This window comes from Labeo rohita, chromosome 11 (genome assembly GCF_022985175.1).
Source record: "Labeo rohita strain BAU-BD-2019 chromosome 11, IGBB_LRoh.1.0, whole genome shotgun sequence".
Taxonomy (NCBI): domain Eukaryota; kingdom Metazoa; phylum Chordata; class Actinopteri; order Cypriniformes; family Cyprinidae; genus Labeo; species Labeo rohita.
The window spans coordinates 25707380-25724380 of NC_066879.1; the positions used below are offsets into that span (position 1 = coordinate 25707380).

General features: G+C 36.2%; 1 protein-coding gene across 2 annotated transcripts; it reads right to left on the minus strand.

The window, feature by feature from the left end:
* Nucleotides 1-1886: 1886 nt before the first annotated feature.
* Nucleotides 1887-16960, minus strand: ipo9 (importin 9). Of its 2 annotated transcripts, none has more exons than XM_051122613.1 (24): nucleotides 16700-16960; nucleotides 14323-14384; nucleotides 14151-14237; nucleotides 13862-14063; nucleotides 13680-13768; nucleotides 13500-13586; nucleotides 12509-12628; nucleotides 12326-12426; nucleotides 11757-11815; nucleotides 11526-11677; nucleotides 11324-11422; nucleotides 11138-11244; nucleotides 10753-10892; nucleotides 10496-10655; nucleotides 8747-8973; nucleotides 8514-8662; nucleotides 8311-8439; nucleotides 7947-8222; nucleotides 6210-6376; nucleotides 5989-6122; nucleotides 4907-5026; nucleotides 2808-2915; nucleotides 2622-2698; nucleotides 1887-2536 (listed from the first exon to the last, which is right to left on the minus strand). In XM_051122613.1, exons 1-24 carry the CDS (start codon nucleotides 16863-16865, stop codon nucleotides 2426-2428), a joined length of 3129 nt encoding a protein of 1042 aa, XP_050978570.1. In that variant the 5' UTR covers nucleotides 16866-16960; the 3' UTR covers nucleotides 1887-2425. The 2 variants fall into 2 exon arrangements, with proteins under 2 accessions (XP_050978570.1, XP_050978569.1); XM_051122612.1 differs by having other exon boundaries at nucleotides 10496-10658; nucleotides 16700-16959.
* Between the last annotated feature and the right edge of the window lie 41 nt (nucleotides 16961-17001).

Genomic DNA, 17001 nt, shown 5'->3' on the forward strand with positions numbered 1-17001 from the left:
AGCTCTGGAAGTGCATTTTGTTGCATCACCCGTATCCTCAAAGTTTGATATAATATGTGACCATGGACCACAAAACCAGTCATAAGGGTCAATTTGTCCAAATTGAGATTTATAAATCATCTGAAAGCTGAATAAATAAGCTTTCCATTGATGTATGGTTTGCTACAATAGACCAATATTTGGCCGGGATACAACTATTTGAAAATCTGGAATCTGAGGGTGCAAAAAAATCTAAATATTGAGAAAATCACTTTTAAAGTTGCCAAAAGAAGTTCTTAGCAATGCATATTACTAATCAAAAATTAAGTTTTGATATATTTACAGTAGGAATTTTACAAAATATCTTTAGGGAACATGATGTTTACTTAATATCCTAATGATTTTTGGCATAAAACGAAAATCTATAATTTTGACCCATACAATGTATTTTTGGCTATTGCTACAAATAAACCCCAGCGACTTGAGACTGGTTTTGTGGTCCAGGGTCACATATTTTCACAAATCAAAGTTAATGTCAAATACAGAGTGCCACTATCAGGGTAAAATTGTTAATAATAATTGTGAAAGTCCTTCCTTTTTCCCTAAACCTTAATTTAATTAAATGTATTTTATAAAACAAAACAATGCTTAGTAGCAAAATATATATATCTTATACACTTCCAGTCAAAAGTTTTTGAACAGTAAGATTTTTAACGTTTTTTTTATTTATAAAGAAATCTCTTCTGTTCACCAAGACTGCATTTATTTGATCCAAAGTACAGCAAAAAATTGAAATATTTTTACTATTTATTGAATATATTTAAAAACCTGTGATCAAATCTACATTTTCAGCTTCATTGCTTCAGTCTTCAGTGTCACATGATCCTTCAGAAATCACTATCATTTGCTGTTCCAAGAAATTATTATTATTATTAATATTATTATCAATATTTAAAACAGTGGAGTACATTTTTTCTGTAATTTTTGATGAACAGAAAGGTCCAAAGATCGGCATTTATCTGAAATAAACTTTTGTAACATTATGCACTACACAAAAAGCTTATTTTATATATATATATATATATATATATATATATATATATATATATAAATAATTTGTTTTTTGGGAAAAAAATAATAGCATTTTTTTTTATTTAGCAAGGATGCTTTTAAATTGACCAAATGTGATATCTCATTCAGATAAATGCTGTTCTTCTAAACATTCTATTCATCAAAGAAACAACAACAACAACAAAAAAAAAATGTACTCAGGTGTTTTCAACATATTATAAAACATTTTGTTATAATTGACTTCTGAAGGATCTTGTAACTGGAGTAATGATGCTAAAAATTAAGCTTTGAAATCACAGGAATAAATTACATTTTAAAATACATTCAAATAGAAAACTATTTTAAATAGTAAAAATATTTCACAATTTTACTGTTATTGCTGCACTTTGAATCAGATGCAGGCTTGGTGAGCAGAAGAGACTTCTTTAAAAACAATACAAATCTTACTGCTCCAAAACTTTTGATTGGTAGTATGTAATATAATATAGAAAATCAAAATTGCCATTTAAATGTCATCTGAATCAGTTAAATTTTAATGGCAGTGTACAGTTACTAACACTTCTTGCACTCTGCAAAATATATCTTTAAGAGTAAATGAAGATTGTTTACAGTAAAAATGTAATTCTTTCATACAGATGTCTAAATCTCCAAAAACGTAGTTTTGAAACTAGACACTTAAAATGTAGACCTTAACAGGCCTTTTATTTTGAAATTCTTCTCGTACTTCACTGGAGACAATACAGCTAATAAGACTGTAGGATCACTATGGTAACACTATATTATTTTTCATGCTCACTCAACAGTGTAGCCATAAAGATCATGCTCACGAGACCATACAATGACAAACGACATGGATAACTTTAATAAGGCCGCCAACAGTTCCAACTTCTTTTCAAAGTGTAGATTCATCATCTGTCAGAAGTCTTTTTTCCTTCCTCTACAGAAAGATTTTTTAACCATCAGGATTTAGTAAAGTGAGAAGGTACAAATGGACAGTTGATACTTTTAAATCATCCCTATACTGTTATCAGTCCCTTTGCAGAAAATTCACTCATCATACTAGACAGGTCTATCAAAGCACTGTAGTGTTTTGACATCCGATTCGAATGCACCCACACAGTCCTGACTGGGATGCTAATAAGCTGCCCCCCGCACCCTGCTCTTATAACATCCCCAGGAATCAATGTCCATTCCTTCCCTCAATAAAACACAGGGAGAGGCACGTAAACCTTTAAGTCCTCTTTTGGGTGGTGGATCAAGAGCGTCGTCCGAAAGGCAATCCGAGTCCACTCAAATGTTCAAGTTTGAAGAGAAGATGACTGAGTGGTAAAGACGGAAACAAAGGACAAGGAGCTGATGTTGAATGGAATACAGGTCATATACCGATGGACTGCAGGACTCTTCTCTCTACTTCATTCAAGTGGCTTGAAAACATGCTATAGCAAGGCTGCTGAGCAAACTGGGTAAGGAAATCTGTCAGATACGCCTGCCGAAAAAACATGGAGACAAGAGCAATGAAGATATGAAGTCTGGTTAAGGCAATAGTTTAGAGTCAATGCCAAATATCTCACCTGAAGGTCAATTTGATAAATGGGATCCTTCAGAGCATCTGGATCCTCCTCATCGTCATCCTCATAATAATCATCATCTATGGGGAAATTACAATAACACAATCACCGTTCTATTAAATGTAAATACATTACATACGTAATATTAGAATGGACAAATGCAAATTTAACCCTGTGATGAGACTTTACCGTATTTGTTGGAGGCAATGAGATCAGACAGAAGCTGTCCTGCTAATCCTTCATCTTCCTCATCATCATCATCTTCCTCTGCCAGATCATCCCACATTCCACCAGAGTCTGCAAAGCAAACATACTTAATATAAGATGGCCCCACATTTCAGTGTCATCGATCAATAAACTAAAAAATGCTGGGTTATTTATTTTTATTAACCCAAATGCTGGGTTCAGCCTGTTGGGTCATTTTATTGGGTGATTTTTAATATTTTTTTTTACCCAGGTGCTGGGGTTTTTTTTTTAACCCAAATGCTGGGTCCAACTTGCCGGGTCATTTTATTTTTGATTTTTTTTTTTTTTTTTAAATATATTTTTACCCAGGTGCTGGGTTACTTTTTTTTTTTACCCAAATGCTGGGTTCAACTTGCTGGGTCATTTTATTTTATTTTTTTTTTTAAAATATATTTTTACCCAGGTGTTGGGTTACTCTTTTTTTTTTTAAACCCAAATGCTGGGTTCAACTTGCTGGGTCATTTTATTTTTTATTTTTATTTTTTTTTTTAAATATATTTTTACCCAGGTGTTGGGTTACTTTTTTTTTTTTTAAACCCAAATGCTGGGTTCAACTTGCTGGGTCATTTTATTTTTTTTATTTTTTTTTTTTTTTTTTTTTTTTAAATATATTTTTACCCAGGTGCTGGGTTACTTTTTTTTTTTTTAAAACCCAAATGCTGGGTTCAACTTGCTGGGTCATGTTATTTTATTTAATTTTTTTATATATATTTTTACCCAGGTGTTGGGTTATTTTTTTTACCCAAATGCTTATAACTTTAATAAGGCCGTCAACAGTTCCAGCTTCTTTTCAAAGTGTAGATTCATCATCTGTCTGAAGTCTGTTTTCCTTCTATCAAAGCACTACAGTGTTTTAATCCAAATGCTGGGTTCAACTTGCTGGGTCATTTTATTGTTTTTTTTTTAATATATATCTTTTTACCCAGGTGCTGGGCTTTTTTTTTTTTTAACCAAAACGCTGGGTTTTATTGGGTTATTTTTTAATATTTTTACCCAGGTGGTGGGCTTTTTTTTTTTAACCCAAATGCTGGGTTCAGCCAGTTGGGTCATTTTATTGGGTTATTTTTAATATTTTTTATCCAGGTGCTGGGTAGTTTTTCTGTAACTAAGTTGCTGGGTCATTTTTAATGCTGGGTTATTTTCTTCTACCCAACCGCTGGGTTAAGCCCATCTGACGACACTACCCAGCTGCTGAGTTACAGTCAGTAAGAGCGTGGGCTTTTTGAGTGCTCTACAGGAGAGACCCATTCTTAGTGTCGCCGTTTTGCACTTTTTCAGCTAAATAAAAGTTTTTATACATTTTATTTCATTTATAAAGTCTTTTCTGTGCTGTAAATTGTATTATTTTGGATACACCTTTTTCCTTTCATAAAATAAATGGATTTTATTCATTATTGTACTGAGTTTAATTTCAAATTCGTTTATGGGCATCTTTCAGCTACAAGTAAAACGCAAGGTTGTGGTCTAAAGTTTGCAGTTAACCCAGTGAACAGCAGCCCTTCACTGGCTCAGATTTTGGTGACACACTGGCATGAGAATTAGCGCTATTTCGGTAAAAAGTGATTATAGAGAACGGTTGAATACACTAAAATTTAAATTTTACTTTTAAATGTTAAATTTTATGTCTAAAATGCTTGTTAAACGAGTTTAAATGTATGTAATATTGTAAACCATGCTGTATTCACTCAAATTTAATTTGTCTCGTATTTTGTCCATGTGTTCTTGCTTACTAATAAATGTTTATCTTTTGATAATTGCTGTTGCCTCTTGTAATTCTATGTGTGTTTTTAATAAGTTCCAGTCCATTTTAAACCAACAATATAATAATTTTTAAACAATAGTTGATTTAATTAAAAAATAATCCAGCATGTTTGGTAAAAATTTTTTTTTTAGCTCAACAAGTTGGGTCAATATAAGCCAGCATCTGTTCTGTCCAATAATTACCCAGCACTGGGTTGCCAAATAACCCAAGTTGGGTTGTTTTTAACCCAGCATTTTTTAGTGTACTAATACTACAGGTAAATAGTTACACCAAAAAGTACCTTGGCTCCAATCTGCAGGATTTGCTCTATTTGCATTAGCCTCCACCACAGAAGACAGTTCATTGACGATGAGTTTAAAGATCTTTACCAGCAAAGGAATGTTGGTCCACCGCTGTGGGTCTGAGAGAAACACATCAGTCAGATATCTGAGACAATAACAATTATTGATGATTAATTTGGCAGTTAAAAGTATTAGTTCACTTCTAGAATAAAGATTACCTGATAATTTACTCACCCCACTGTCATCAAAGGTGTTCATGTCTGTCTTTCTCAGTCAAAAAGAAATTAGGTTTTTGAGGAAAACATTCCGGGATTTTTTTCCATATAGTGGACTTCAATGGAGACAAGCTGGTTGCAGTTTCAATGCAGCTTCAAAGAGCTCAACAAGATCCAAGCAGAGGAATAAGGGTCTAATATAGTAAAACGCTTCATTTTCTAAAAGAAATAATTAAAATGTATATACTTTTTAACCACAAATGCTTATTTTGTGTGAAGTCGATTATGTAATCACGTTGACAAGGTCACATTTGGTTAGTTCTGTGTACTCTGGTCCAAAACGGTAGGGTAGGGCAAAAAAACATCTCATTTTCTCCTCCAACTTAAAAATTACACAACATTGTTGTTTTACTTTTTTTATTAGGGGTGTCTGACTTTCCTTGCATGTTTGCTTCGTAAACACTAGTTTGGTACTTCCAACTACGTCATGTGTGACCTTTTCAATGTGACTACATAATGTGTACAATTAAGCTAGTGCAAGATGAGCATTTGTGGTTAAAAAGTATATAAACGTTTAATTTTTTTTTATAAAAATGACTGATCGTTTTGCTACTTAAGACCCTTATTCCTCAGCTGGGATTGTGTAGAGCCCTTCAAAGCAGCACTGAAACTGCAATTTGGACCTTCAACCTGTTGATCCCCACTGAAGTCCACTATATGGAGAAAAACGTTTTCCTCAAAAACCTTAATTTCTTTTCAGCTGAAGGAAGAAATACATAAACATCTTGGATGACATGAAGGTGAGTAAATCATCAGGAAATTTGTTTCTGGAAGTGAATGAATCCTTCAAGAGATTTTTAACTAACTTTTGGCTGATTTGGAACGTGTACAGATTCCCTCGTCCGGATTAAAAATTTCATCTCCTTTGACGACTATATCTTGGAGGCGCTTGTCGTTTGTATTCAGACTGTGCTGGAGAAGTTTACACAAGGCAACAGCACTGTGGACATAGTGATTACAGTGTTATTTCAAAAGGAAGTTTGGCAATTTCTTCAAACACTCTGCAGACGAGATTGGAAACCCTCACCTGACTTTGCCTTCATACTGGCCGTAGAACAGATGTTGGCGACTCATCCACTCAGCCATGACAAACTCCAGGGCCGGTTTCCCTGTGGGACCTGGAAGACTGCATAGGAATTCCAGCAGGGGCTCCAACTGGGAATGGACCAGGTGGGCGAAAACCATGATCAGGGACTGTAAAATGAAAAGCGAGAATGTATTTCACACTTCATTTGAGCCAGCGGCTACAGCACAATTCAGACTGTTGTATAAGAAAATTAATGTTCAACATGCAAAAACAAGCAAACAATTTATTACTAAGTGTGCTATTTCTGTACCTGTGTTTCTCTGCTTACATGAAACTAAATGTTCTAACATGTTAACTACAAATGAATCCCCAATTACTGACACTGAATAACTAATTAGCTACTTACAGTTCTAGTTTCATTTCATAATGAAACAAGGCGTTTATTTAGCTGACACTTTTTTTTTTAAAGAAAGGCTGGAGGTTATGGGAATTTGTTGAAGAGTTCGTCAAGAATTTAAAGCAAAAAAGTGCATCAATCTGTCATAAAAAGTACTCCACACAGCTCCAGAGGGTTAATAAAGGCCTTCTGAGCAGAACCCCAGCAGATGACATAGAACGTAGGCGAAGCCTAAAGTAGAAGTTCACTTCCAGAACAAAAATTTACAGATAATTTTCTCACCCCCTTGTCATCCAAGATCTTCATGTCTTTATTTAGTCGATAAGAAATAGTTTTTTTGAGGAAAACATTTCAGGAATTATCTCCATATAATGGACTTCAATCGTGCCAGTTGTGCCCCCCAACTTCCAAAATGCAGTTTAAATACAGCTTCAAAGGGCTCCAAACGATCCCAGCCGAGGAAAAAGGGTCTTATCCAGCTAAACGATTGGTCATTTTCGAAACAAATTTACAATTTATATACTTTTTAACCTCAAACGCTCCACTTGCCTACATCTGCAGTTTTTTACTGGTTCAAGACAGTTAGGGTAGGTCGAAACCTAAACCTCGTTTTCTTCCCCAACTTCAAAATCGCCCTTCATCGTTGCAGAAGAACTGACCCAGTGTTTACAAAGTGAATATGCAAAGATGATAAAAAAAAAAAAAAAATGCCCTTTAAAAAAAAAAAAAAAAAAAAAACCCAGCAAAGTAGGATGATTTTTAAGCTGAAGAAGAAAACGACATACCCTAACTGTTACACAGAATACGCATGAGCATCGCAGAGAAGAGACAAGACGAGCATTTGAGGTATATAAATTGTCAATTTGTTTAGAATATGTTCCTTCTTTCTCTGCTGGGATCGTTTAGAGCCATTTGAAGCTGCATTTAAACTGCATTTTGGAAATTCAAACTTTGGGGCACAAGTCCACTATAATGGAGATAATTCCTGAAATGTTTTCCTCAAGAAACATAGCTTCTTTACGACTGAAGAAAGAAACACACGAGCATCTTGGATGACAAAGGGGTGAGAAAATTATCTGTAAATTTTGACCACTATTCACTGCCATTATAAAGCTTGGAGGAGCCAGGACATTTTGTAATAGAACTCGGGTTGTACATTTGTCTGAAGAAGAAAGTCATAAACACCAAGGATGGCTTGAGAAGGGTAATTTTCAAGTTTTTTCTTTTCATTTGCACTATTTTCCCAGGCCTGGAAAACATAATCAACTACACGAATCAGTGTAGTACCAGCATTGTGGTACTGCACCTAGGCCAAAATTCTGGTATCAATCCAACCGTACCTGCATCACACTGAGGGTCTCGGCCTGCTGCATCTTGCTGAGAATTGCACGCAGTATTTGGTCCAGCTGGTCAGCCAACTGAGAGCCAGCTCGGGCAATGAGAGTGGACACCAGACGACCTACAAAAGCAGCGGTGAACTCAGATGTGCGGGGGTCCAGGAGCTGACTGACAACCTGCATGACATACCACAGGCCACTGTGGCCTTGCTCATCTTGCCACTGGGCAATCTGCTCCAGCGCCACGGACACATAGGCCCTCAAGCATTCGCCACCATTCTGGGAAATTTAACGATGATCTGAGTTAGATATCAACTGACATGACTCTGAAAAGACATCGAATTTGTTTTTGGGAGAATGATGCTACCTGCATTGTGGTGTTGTCATCTGTGCGGAGGGTGCATTGGGCCACAGCAGGAAAAGCTTGGCACACAAGCATGTCAGACAAGGGGGGTTTAGTGTTACGAACAACCGTAGTTAAGATATCTATGGAAGTCTGTAAGAACAAAAAAATATGTATTACTTACAGAAAACAGCTAGAAGTAGAACAAAATGAGAAGTTTGACTTACAGCACAAAGGCCAGATGGGATTTTATCAGGCGGTGCCTGCATAATGCTAACAAGAGTAGGAATGAGGCGCATTTGCATGGGTCCTTGGCAGGCTTCAATCTGGGCAAGCTCTTTAAAAATGTCCTGCGCTAAAGATGCTACAACAGGATCTAACATAAAAAAAGAAAAGGAAACATGATTAGTAATCTACTAAATTATAAATGATTCGGGCTGTTGACTATAAATGATCTTACCATTACTGTACTTAAGGAAAATGGCAATAGTGAGCGGGCAGATTTTGTTCTCAGCACTCGTGGTGAAAGCCGGATCCACGGTGCAAACAATACAGAGGGTCTCCATGACTAAAGTCAGAACTTCAGAGCTGAACTGAGCCGCGAGCTGCACCAGCCCTTCCAAGATACTGGGCAGGAACGGCTGCAGGACGTGAGTACTCTCTGACAGCTTGAGCTGATCACAGTACCTGTGAAAAAGATATTAAGAGAGATCACTATTTGCATGGAAATCATGATTTTTTTTTTCAGGGTTCTTTGATAACCAGAAAGCATTTATTTGAAATAAAAATACTTACTACACTAAATGTCATTACTGTCACTTTGGATCATTTTAATGCATACTTGCTGAATATACTGTTTTTTAAATAATTACAGATTTATTTAGAAAAAAGTAATAGAGTTATTGAATATTCATCTAAAACAGCATTTATTTAAAATAATTAATTTGCTAAAATTGTTAATTATTTTGTTTAAGCCATACAGTTGAGGTCAAAAGTTTATATACACCTTGCAGAATCTACTAAATGTTAATTGTTTTATCAAAAAAGAGATAATACAAAATGCATATTATTTTATTTATTTAGTACTGACCTGAATAAGATATTTCACATAAAAGACATTTACATACAGTCCATAAGAGAAAATAACAGCTGACCCATTTCAAATATTTACATATACTTGATTTTTAATACTGTGTTGTTACCTGAATGATCCACAGCTGTGGGCTTTTGTTGTTTAGTGATAGCTGTTCATGAGTCCCTTGTTTGTCCTGAACAGTTAAACTGCCCGCTGTTCTTCATTTTTGTGTATTTGAACCTTTTCCAACAATAACTGTATGATTTTCAGATCCATCTTTTCACACTGAGGGTCTCACATGCAACTATTATAGAAGGGTCAAATTGTCACTGATGCTTCAGAAAGAAAAACGATGCATTAACAGCTGGGTGTGTAAACTTTTGAACAGAATGATGTGTACATTTTTCTTATTTTGCCTAAATTTAATTTCCATTTAACTTTTTTTCGCATTTAGTACTACCCTTCAGAAGCTGCAGAAAATACTTGTTCCCCAGAAGACAAAATAAGTTAAATTTACCCTGATCTTCAAATTCAAAAAGTTTTCACCCCTCGGCTCATAATGCATAGTTTTTCCTTCTGAAGCATCAGTGAGCGTTTGAACCTTCTGTAATAGTTGAGTCCCTCAGTTGTCCTCAGTGTGAAAAGATAGATCTCAAAAATCATACAGTCATTGTTCGAAAGGGTATCAAATACAGAAAAATGCTGAAAAAAAACAAAGAATTTGTGGCATCTAAAGGATTTTTCTGAAGAACAGCGAACAATTTAACTGTTCAAGACAAACAAGGGACTCATGAACAACTATCACTAAACAAAAACCACAGCTGTGGATCATTCAGGTAACAACAGTATTAAGAATCAAGCATATGTAAACTTTTAATCAGGGTCATTTTTATAAATTTAACTATTATTTTCTCTTGTGGATTATTAGTAACAAATTTTATGTGAAACATCTTATTCATGTCAGTACTACATAAAAAAAAAAAAAAATTTTTCCTTTTGTATGATCCCTCTTATTTTGGTAAAACAATTAACATTTCGCAGAATGAAAATAAGATTCCTGGTTAGAAGCAGTCCATACAGTTTTGTGCAAATTATTAAACCCTGCACACCAGACACTGGAAATGAAAGTCTTACCCCCATATTGCTCTCACAGCAGAGATCCGGACAGAAGGTGGCTGGCTCTCATGTAGACCGCTCACAGTGGCCTGGAGGAACTGCTGAATGAGTTCTGGAGACATCGCTGCAGTAAAGCGACTGGCTGCCCACAAGGCCCGACCCAACAGGAATGGAGAGGCTGCTGGGAAATGAATAACACGGGTGTCAGATCCTCAGATCTACACTCAGGCCTTATACAGATGTAAGATCAAAATGAAAACGTAGAATAAGGTTACCTGGTAAATTGAGGTCAGCAAGGATGACATTGGCAAGGAATCCATGCATATCGAATTGCACACGACCGTTCTTTACATTCTCAGTGATGATGGTCTTGACTGAGCCCAGGGCCAGCATGCAAGCCTCATGCACCTTCCACCTACACATCCAAAGAGAGATACATGTAAAGCAGGGGTTCCCAGCTTTGTCAGCCAAACCCCTTAGACTAATGGTCATGCGACAAGCAACTGAATAGACAAAATGTTTTTATTCTTAAATTATTTATATAGAACCGCACATATATGGGGCTTCTTCTTATTACTATATTGTTTTAACTCTGACTTTAAAAAAAATATCCTGTAAAATAATAATAATAATAAAAAAATACATTTCATGATTATATACCAGTGTTCACTGCCTGTGTTCTTGGCTTGCTCTCCCTCTTGTAGGTGCCGTGTTGCAGCCGCCGCTAAAGCAGCAGCGCTCTCGTTCTGAAACTCGGCAGCAACAGCCTGACAGACAAAAGGATGCATTCAACATAAAGGAGGAAAAACGTTTAAACGCCTACAAACAAACTCCCTGTGCTCTCACCAGCAACAGATCCTGTGCCGATATCCGGACCGAATAAGAGAAGGTGTCATCATCCTCATCCTCAACAAACTGCTGCGGATTGGCTGTCCATACCTTAATCTGTGAGATGGATGAGAATGTTAAGATAAAGGCTATAAAAAAAAAAAAAAAAAAAAAAAAAAAAAAAAAAAAGACATGACACACACCCACACTGCCCACAAACCTGATCCTCCGTGATCTGCATGTAGAGGATGATGTAATATATGAGCTCTGGTAGAGCTTTCTTCACTGTGCTCTTGAACTTCTTGTTCTCCAGCAGTGTGTGGACAAACTCGAAGATGCTGAAGACGAGGTTCTCAAAGCCAAGGACCTCACCTGTGACAATGACAATGCTTACTAAATTAGTCTGAATAACAATGACGATCAGTTCTTGCAAAAATCTAATGCTACATACCATCAGAGTCAACTGGATCATCCACTTCTTCTGTGTAGTTGACCTCAGTTCTCACATAAGTACATGCTTGGTTAAGCAAAATAGTTCAATATTTTACTGAAATTACTAGGACAGATAAAAACATCAAATATGTCTGAGATTTTAAAGGAACAGTTACCCAAAAATGAAATTTGCTCACCTTCAGGCTATCCAAGATATCAATCAAGATATGAGAAATCAATATTATGGTATTTAAGCTGAAGCATCGGTTTTAATTTAAAAATAATGATGTTTTTTTTTTTTTTTTTTTTTTAAATCATAAACACACAGAGCTTTTTACTGTTAATTGATGAACTAGAGTCATATGGTCTTTTTGGACTCTTATTCTGACGGCACCTATTCACTGCAAAGGATCCATTGGTAAGCAAGTGATGTAACGCTAAATTTCTCCAAATCAGCTATGAAGATACAAACTCATCTACATCTTGGATGACCTGAATGTGAGTATATTTTCAGCCAATTTCTGGGAACAAGTATCCTTTAATGGTGACAGGTTAAACAAGTAATAAAAGCTGTCACTGAATGGATATAATGAGGCGCTTTCTGTTAAGGTGTTCCATACAATAGGCAGAATCTGTTGCATAGAGGACACCATGGGTTTGGGGAAGTTCTTCACAAGGGCCGTCACTGCCTACGAAGAGAAAACTATTGATAATTACATTCACATCACGAGGAAAAAAAGTATTTTTCTGCATGATGCAACAGCTAGTCACCTTCAGCACTTCCATCTTCAGGCCACTATCTGAAGTGGGGCCATCTGGAATCTGCAAGGCCTGTATAAAGGCCTCAGTAAACTGCTGCACCACCGGGAAGATCAGAGTGTTGGCAGCACCCTAAAATCGAAGACAATTGTTTTAAAATGTCAGTTATACATTTAATATTTATTGTAAGGTATTAGCTATTATGAAAGTCACACATTACACTGCATTTATTAACTCTGGTTAATGTTAATTTATACAATTTGACATTAAACATTAATACACTACAGTTCAAAACTTTTATTTATTTATTTATTTATTTTCATGTTTTTGAAAAAAGTTTCTTTACTAGTCCGTGCTGCATTTATTTGATGATAAAATGCTGAGAATAAAATACTGAATAATACTGAGAAATATTACTGCAATTTATAATAAGTTTTCCATTTTCCATTTCCAAAAAAAAAAAAAAAACACAGCTGTGGATCATTCAGGTAACAACAGTACTAAGAATCAAGTGTATGTAAACTTTTGAACAGGGTCGTTTTTAATAAATTAAACTTTTTTTTTCTCTTGTGGACTACAAGTAAACAGCTTTTATGTGAAATGTTATTCAGGTCAGTACTAAATAAAAAAATAATGAATTTGTATGATCCCTCTTATTTTGGTAAAATAATTAACATTTTGCAGAAGGTGTATGTAAACGTTTGACCTCATCATTTGACCTTTTGTATGTAATAATAATAATGTGACACTGAAGCCTGGAGGAATAACTACTGCAAGGTGTATATAAACTTTTGACCTCAACTGTATTATTATCATCAATGCTGAAAACTGTTTTATATTTTTAATATTTAATATATAATAATATTTTTATGGAAACCGTGATACATTTTTGTCAGGATTCCTTTATAAAAAAGTAAAAAAGTGACATTTTATATGCGTTAATTGTCAATTCCAAAGTGCTATCCGTTTACCTATAAACAAAAGTATTTCACTGAAACTTTACCTTCGCTACTTCATCAATCGCACAGATGAGATTAGCACATGTGGTGAAGATCTCAACTGCTCTAGATCGAGTGCGAATACTGTAAACCTGCAACACAACAATGCTTTTGTTAGTACTATACATTACACATGATTATCTCAAAAGCAAGGACTGTACTGTGTTTTAAGCAGAGTGTAATACCTCTGCCATGGTAAAAATCTTGTACATCTGAGGCAAAATGACAGGTGCAACATCTGGCATCTGTACATCCGTCACCTCTCGGGTAAATTCTATGAAACACATAATAATTAATTGCTTTGTAACAGTGCAAACACACTGTCACTTATTTTAACTGTGAGGAAGTACATGCTGAGAGTCATTACCTGTGAGGACCCTCATGGCACCGTGTACAGCGTTAACATCCCCACTGGCTAACATGTCCATGAGGAGCTTGAAGAGCCCAGGCCAAGCTTCAGGCCAGTCCCAGTGTGCAATAGCCGAGAGGGCGTAGGCCACACTGGAGCGCACCTTACTGATGGCCTCCCGCAAACCACTTGGCAACAGCTCACGGATCGCAGCTTTGGCCTGAACAGAAAAGGATATGGGTAACAAACTAATATAACATCACATCTCAGATAGTGTCACATCCTGACATAAATATGCAGCTCTTACCCATTCAGTGGTCTCTGGGGGTCTGTATTTCTCTGATTGGGCACACCAATGTGTCTCAACATACTGCTTCAGAATGACAGAGGCCAACTACAAGAAACACAGCAAACAAATTAAGTATTACTGCTGTTCTTCTGTTACTTTATGCTTAAAATATCTAGTTATCAAGCCTTACCTGGCGTATAGCAAGTGCTCCGTGTGGGTCGACAGTGAGCTCTGCAAGGTGAACTCCAAACTCTACAAAACAGATGCAAAAATGACATCATTTACAATCACTAGCACATCAAAACAGTTTGCAAATGAATACAGGTGCAGCTCACAAGCACAACCAACAATCAATTTGCCTAACAAGCTAAGATCACAAACGCATCAGAAGCCAGGTCAAATGAGTACAATAAAAAAAAAAACATTTCTAATGTATACTTCATTCACAGCAACACTGCACTTCCACATCTTTCATCATCCATGGATTTAGCTCAATGAGAGGCTGATGACTAACAGACAATGTTACTGCTGACACCCAAAACACAGAAGTACCCTGAGAGAGGCCACAGCCAGCGACTCGCTGGGTTACACTGACCGACTGATTATCATGGGCATTTTTACCTTTATGTGGGCTCTTTCTTTCTAAACATAAAAACATATCTTGTACAGTTCATAAATACACTGCTGTTCAAAAACGTGGGGTCAATACATTTGTAATGTTATGAAAAATGTCAAATAAATGCTGTTCTTAGAATCCTAACAAAAAAGCATCCAGGCTTCCACAAAAATATTAAGCAGCACAACTGTTTTTAACATTAACAATAATAACAAATAATTCTTGAGCACCAAATTAGCATATTAGATTGACTTCTGCAGAATCAAATTGAGCTTTGCCATCACATGAATTATATTCTAACATATATTAAAATAAAAAACAATTATTTTAAACCTCAAGCTTTTGAAAGGTAGTGTAATTCAATTCTACTGAATTACTGTACTGTACAAAAACAAAGTCTCAATATAAAGTCATAAAATATAAAATCCAGTCAACAGCAGGAAGCTATAAATAATGCAAAAGTATAACTTTAACAAAAATATAACAATAATACCTTGGTTACAGTAATGCACCATTCACTTTCAGAAAATGAATAGAGAACATATACTAATAGGCCAAGAAGAGAACGTAATGAAATACATCAAAATTTTTTACAATGACTGTTTCTTAAACCTTCCCCTTTTGTGACCCTGGACCACAAAAGCAGTCGTAAGGGTCAGTTTTTTGAAATTGAGATTTACACATCATCTGAATGCTAAATAAATAAGCTTTCAATTGATGTATGGTTTATTATGATAATAGAATATTTGCATGAGATACAACTATTCGAAAATCTGGAATCTGAGGGTGCACAAAAATCTAAATACTGAGAAAAACGCCTTTAAATTTGTCCAAATGAAGTTCTTGGCAATGCATATTACTAATCAAAAATTAAGTTGAGATACATTTATGGTAGGGAATTTACAAAATATCTTCATGGAACATGATAATATCCTAATGATTTTTGCCATAAAAGAAAAATCGATCATTTTGACCCATACTGCTGCCACAAACATACCCTTTGGCCAAAGCTACTGTCTCACATCCAGCCACATAAACAAGATTCTGCTCTTTTTCTCCCTAAAGATGACGAAACAGCCACAAAACTCTAAGCAATATCTTAACTTTAAAAACACAGGGTGATGTAACCTTGATGATAGTAGTGGGTACACGGACCTCATATTAAAGAAGACACTCCAACAAAACTAAAGTTACCAGCACTGCTTTGCCATTGCGGTCAGAAGGCAAAACAGAATGTTTTACTTCAGGAGTTTTTTTTTACTTCATTTACAAGACTGAAATAAAGACGACTTAGAAATACAAAAAGAAGCTGTTAAAAGTCTCTTAAGGGGTGGTTCACCCAAAAATTGTGTCATCATCTTCTCACCCTCACGCTGTTCTGACGCCCTGTTTTTTTCCGCGAAACACAAAAGTGAATAAACCACTCACTTTTATTGAAAAAAGGATGCAGTTGAAGTCACTGGTGACTGAGGGTGAAGAACAATAAGATTTGAAACAACACGCGCGTGAGTAAATAACAGAATGTTGTGTTTTGGGGTGAACTATTCTTGAAAACTACCACGGAAAACTTATTCTCTCAAGCATGACGCATATTTACACGAACACGAAGTTAGCATCATACGAGCGAGTTTAAAAGTGAAACTGACTAAATACAGATCGACAGAACCGAAGTTTTCGCTTATAATCTTTTTATGTGACTCCACAACCATCAAGTGAAAATGCGGGAACATGTTGGATTCGGCTGCACATGCTTTCGGGTCCCCAATTCAGGCGGATGTGTTGACAAATTCACCCTGACTGTATGAATGATAAACGCGGTCAACAAGCATCATAAGATCAAAAACAGTTCGTCTGAAATGAAAAAGCGTGTGTCCAGGAAGGCCCGTGTGTAAAAATTTGTACTTCACATGGTGTCATGCATGTTGTGGCAGCATCTCACGTCAGTTCTTACCCTCCGTCACTTCCAACACTTTAATGCGCTCCTCCGCCGCAGCACGCACTTCTTGCACCGGCGACAGAATGGCGTTCAACGCGTCTATGAGAGTCTCCTTCAGTCCTTTATCCACCTGGTCGAGAGTCGAAACCGGGCCGGGACCCGACGCGTTCATACCCGCCATATTTTCGCCTGTCTTGCCGAGGCTAACGGAGAGATGACCGGGGACCCGACGGAAGGATGCACAGCGCGCCAATGCACGTTGAGGGCGGGACTATGAAACGATGAAATGTTGCCATTAGTGAATCATTGGCGCTTTC

What these genes read in the sequence shown, in the direction of transcription:
- ipo9 (XM_051122612.1), bottom strand. Translation starts at nt 16,865, where the DNA reads ATGGCGGGTATGAACGCGTCGGGTCCCGGCCCGGTTTCGACTCTCGAC. An exon ending in TTAACAGAAAGCGCCTCATT is followed by an intron (nt 11,816 to 12,325) that starts ATATCCATTCAG and finishes CCAAGCATGTAC; the next exon opens with TTATGTGAGAACTGAGGTCA. An exon ending in AGACCCTCAGTGTGATGCAG is followed by an intron (nt 6,377 to 7,946) that starts GTACGGTTGGAT and finishes TTCATTTTACAG; the next exon opens with TCCCTGATCATGGTTTTCGC.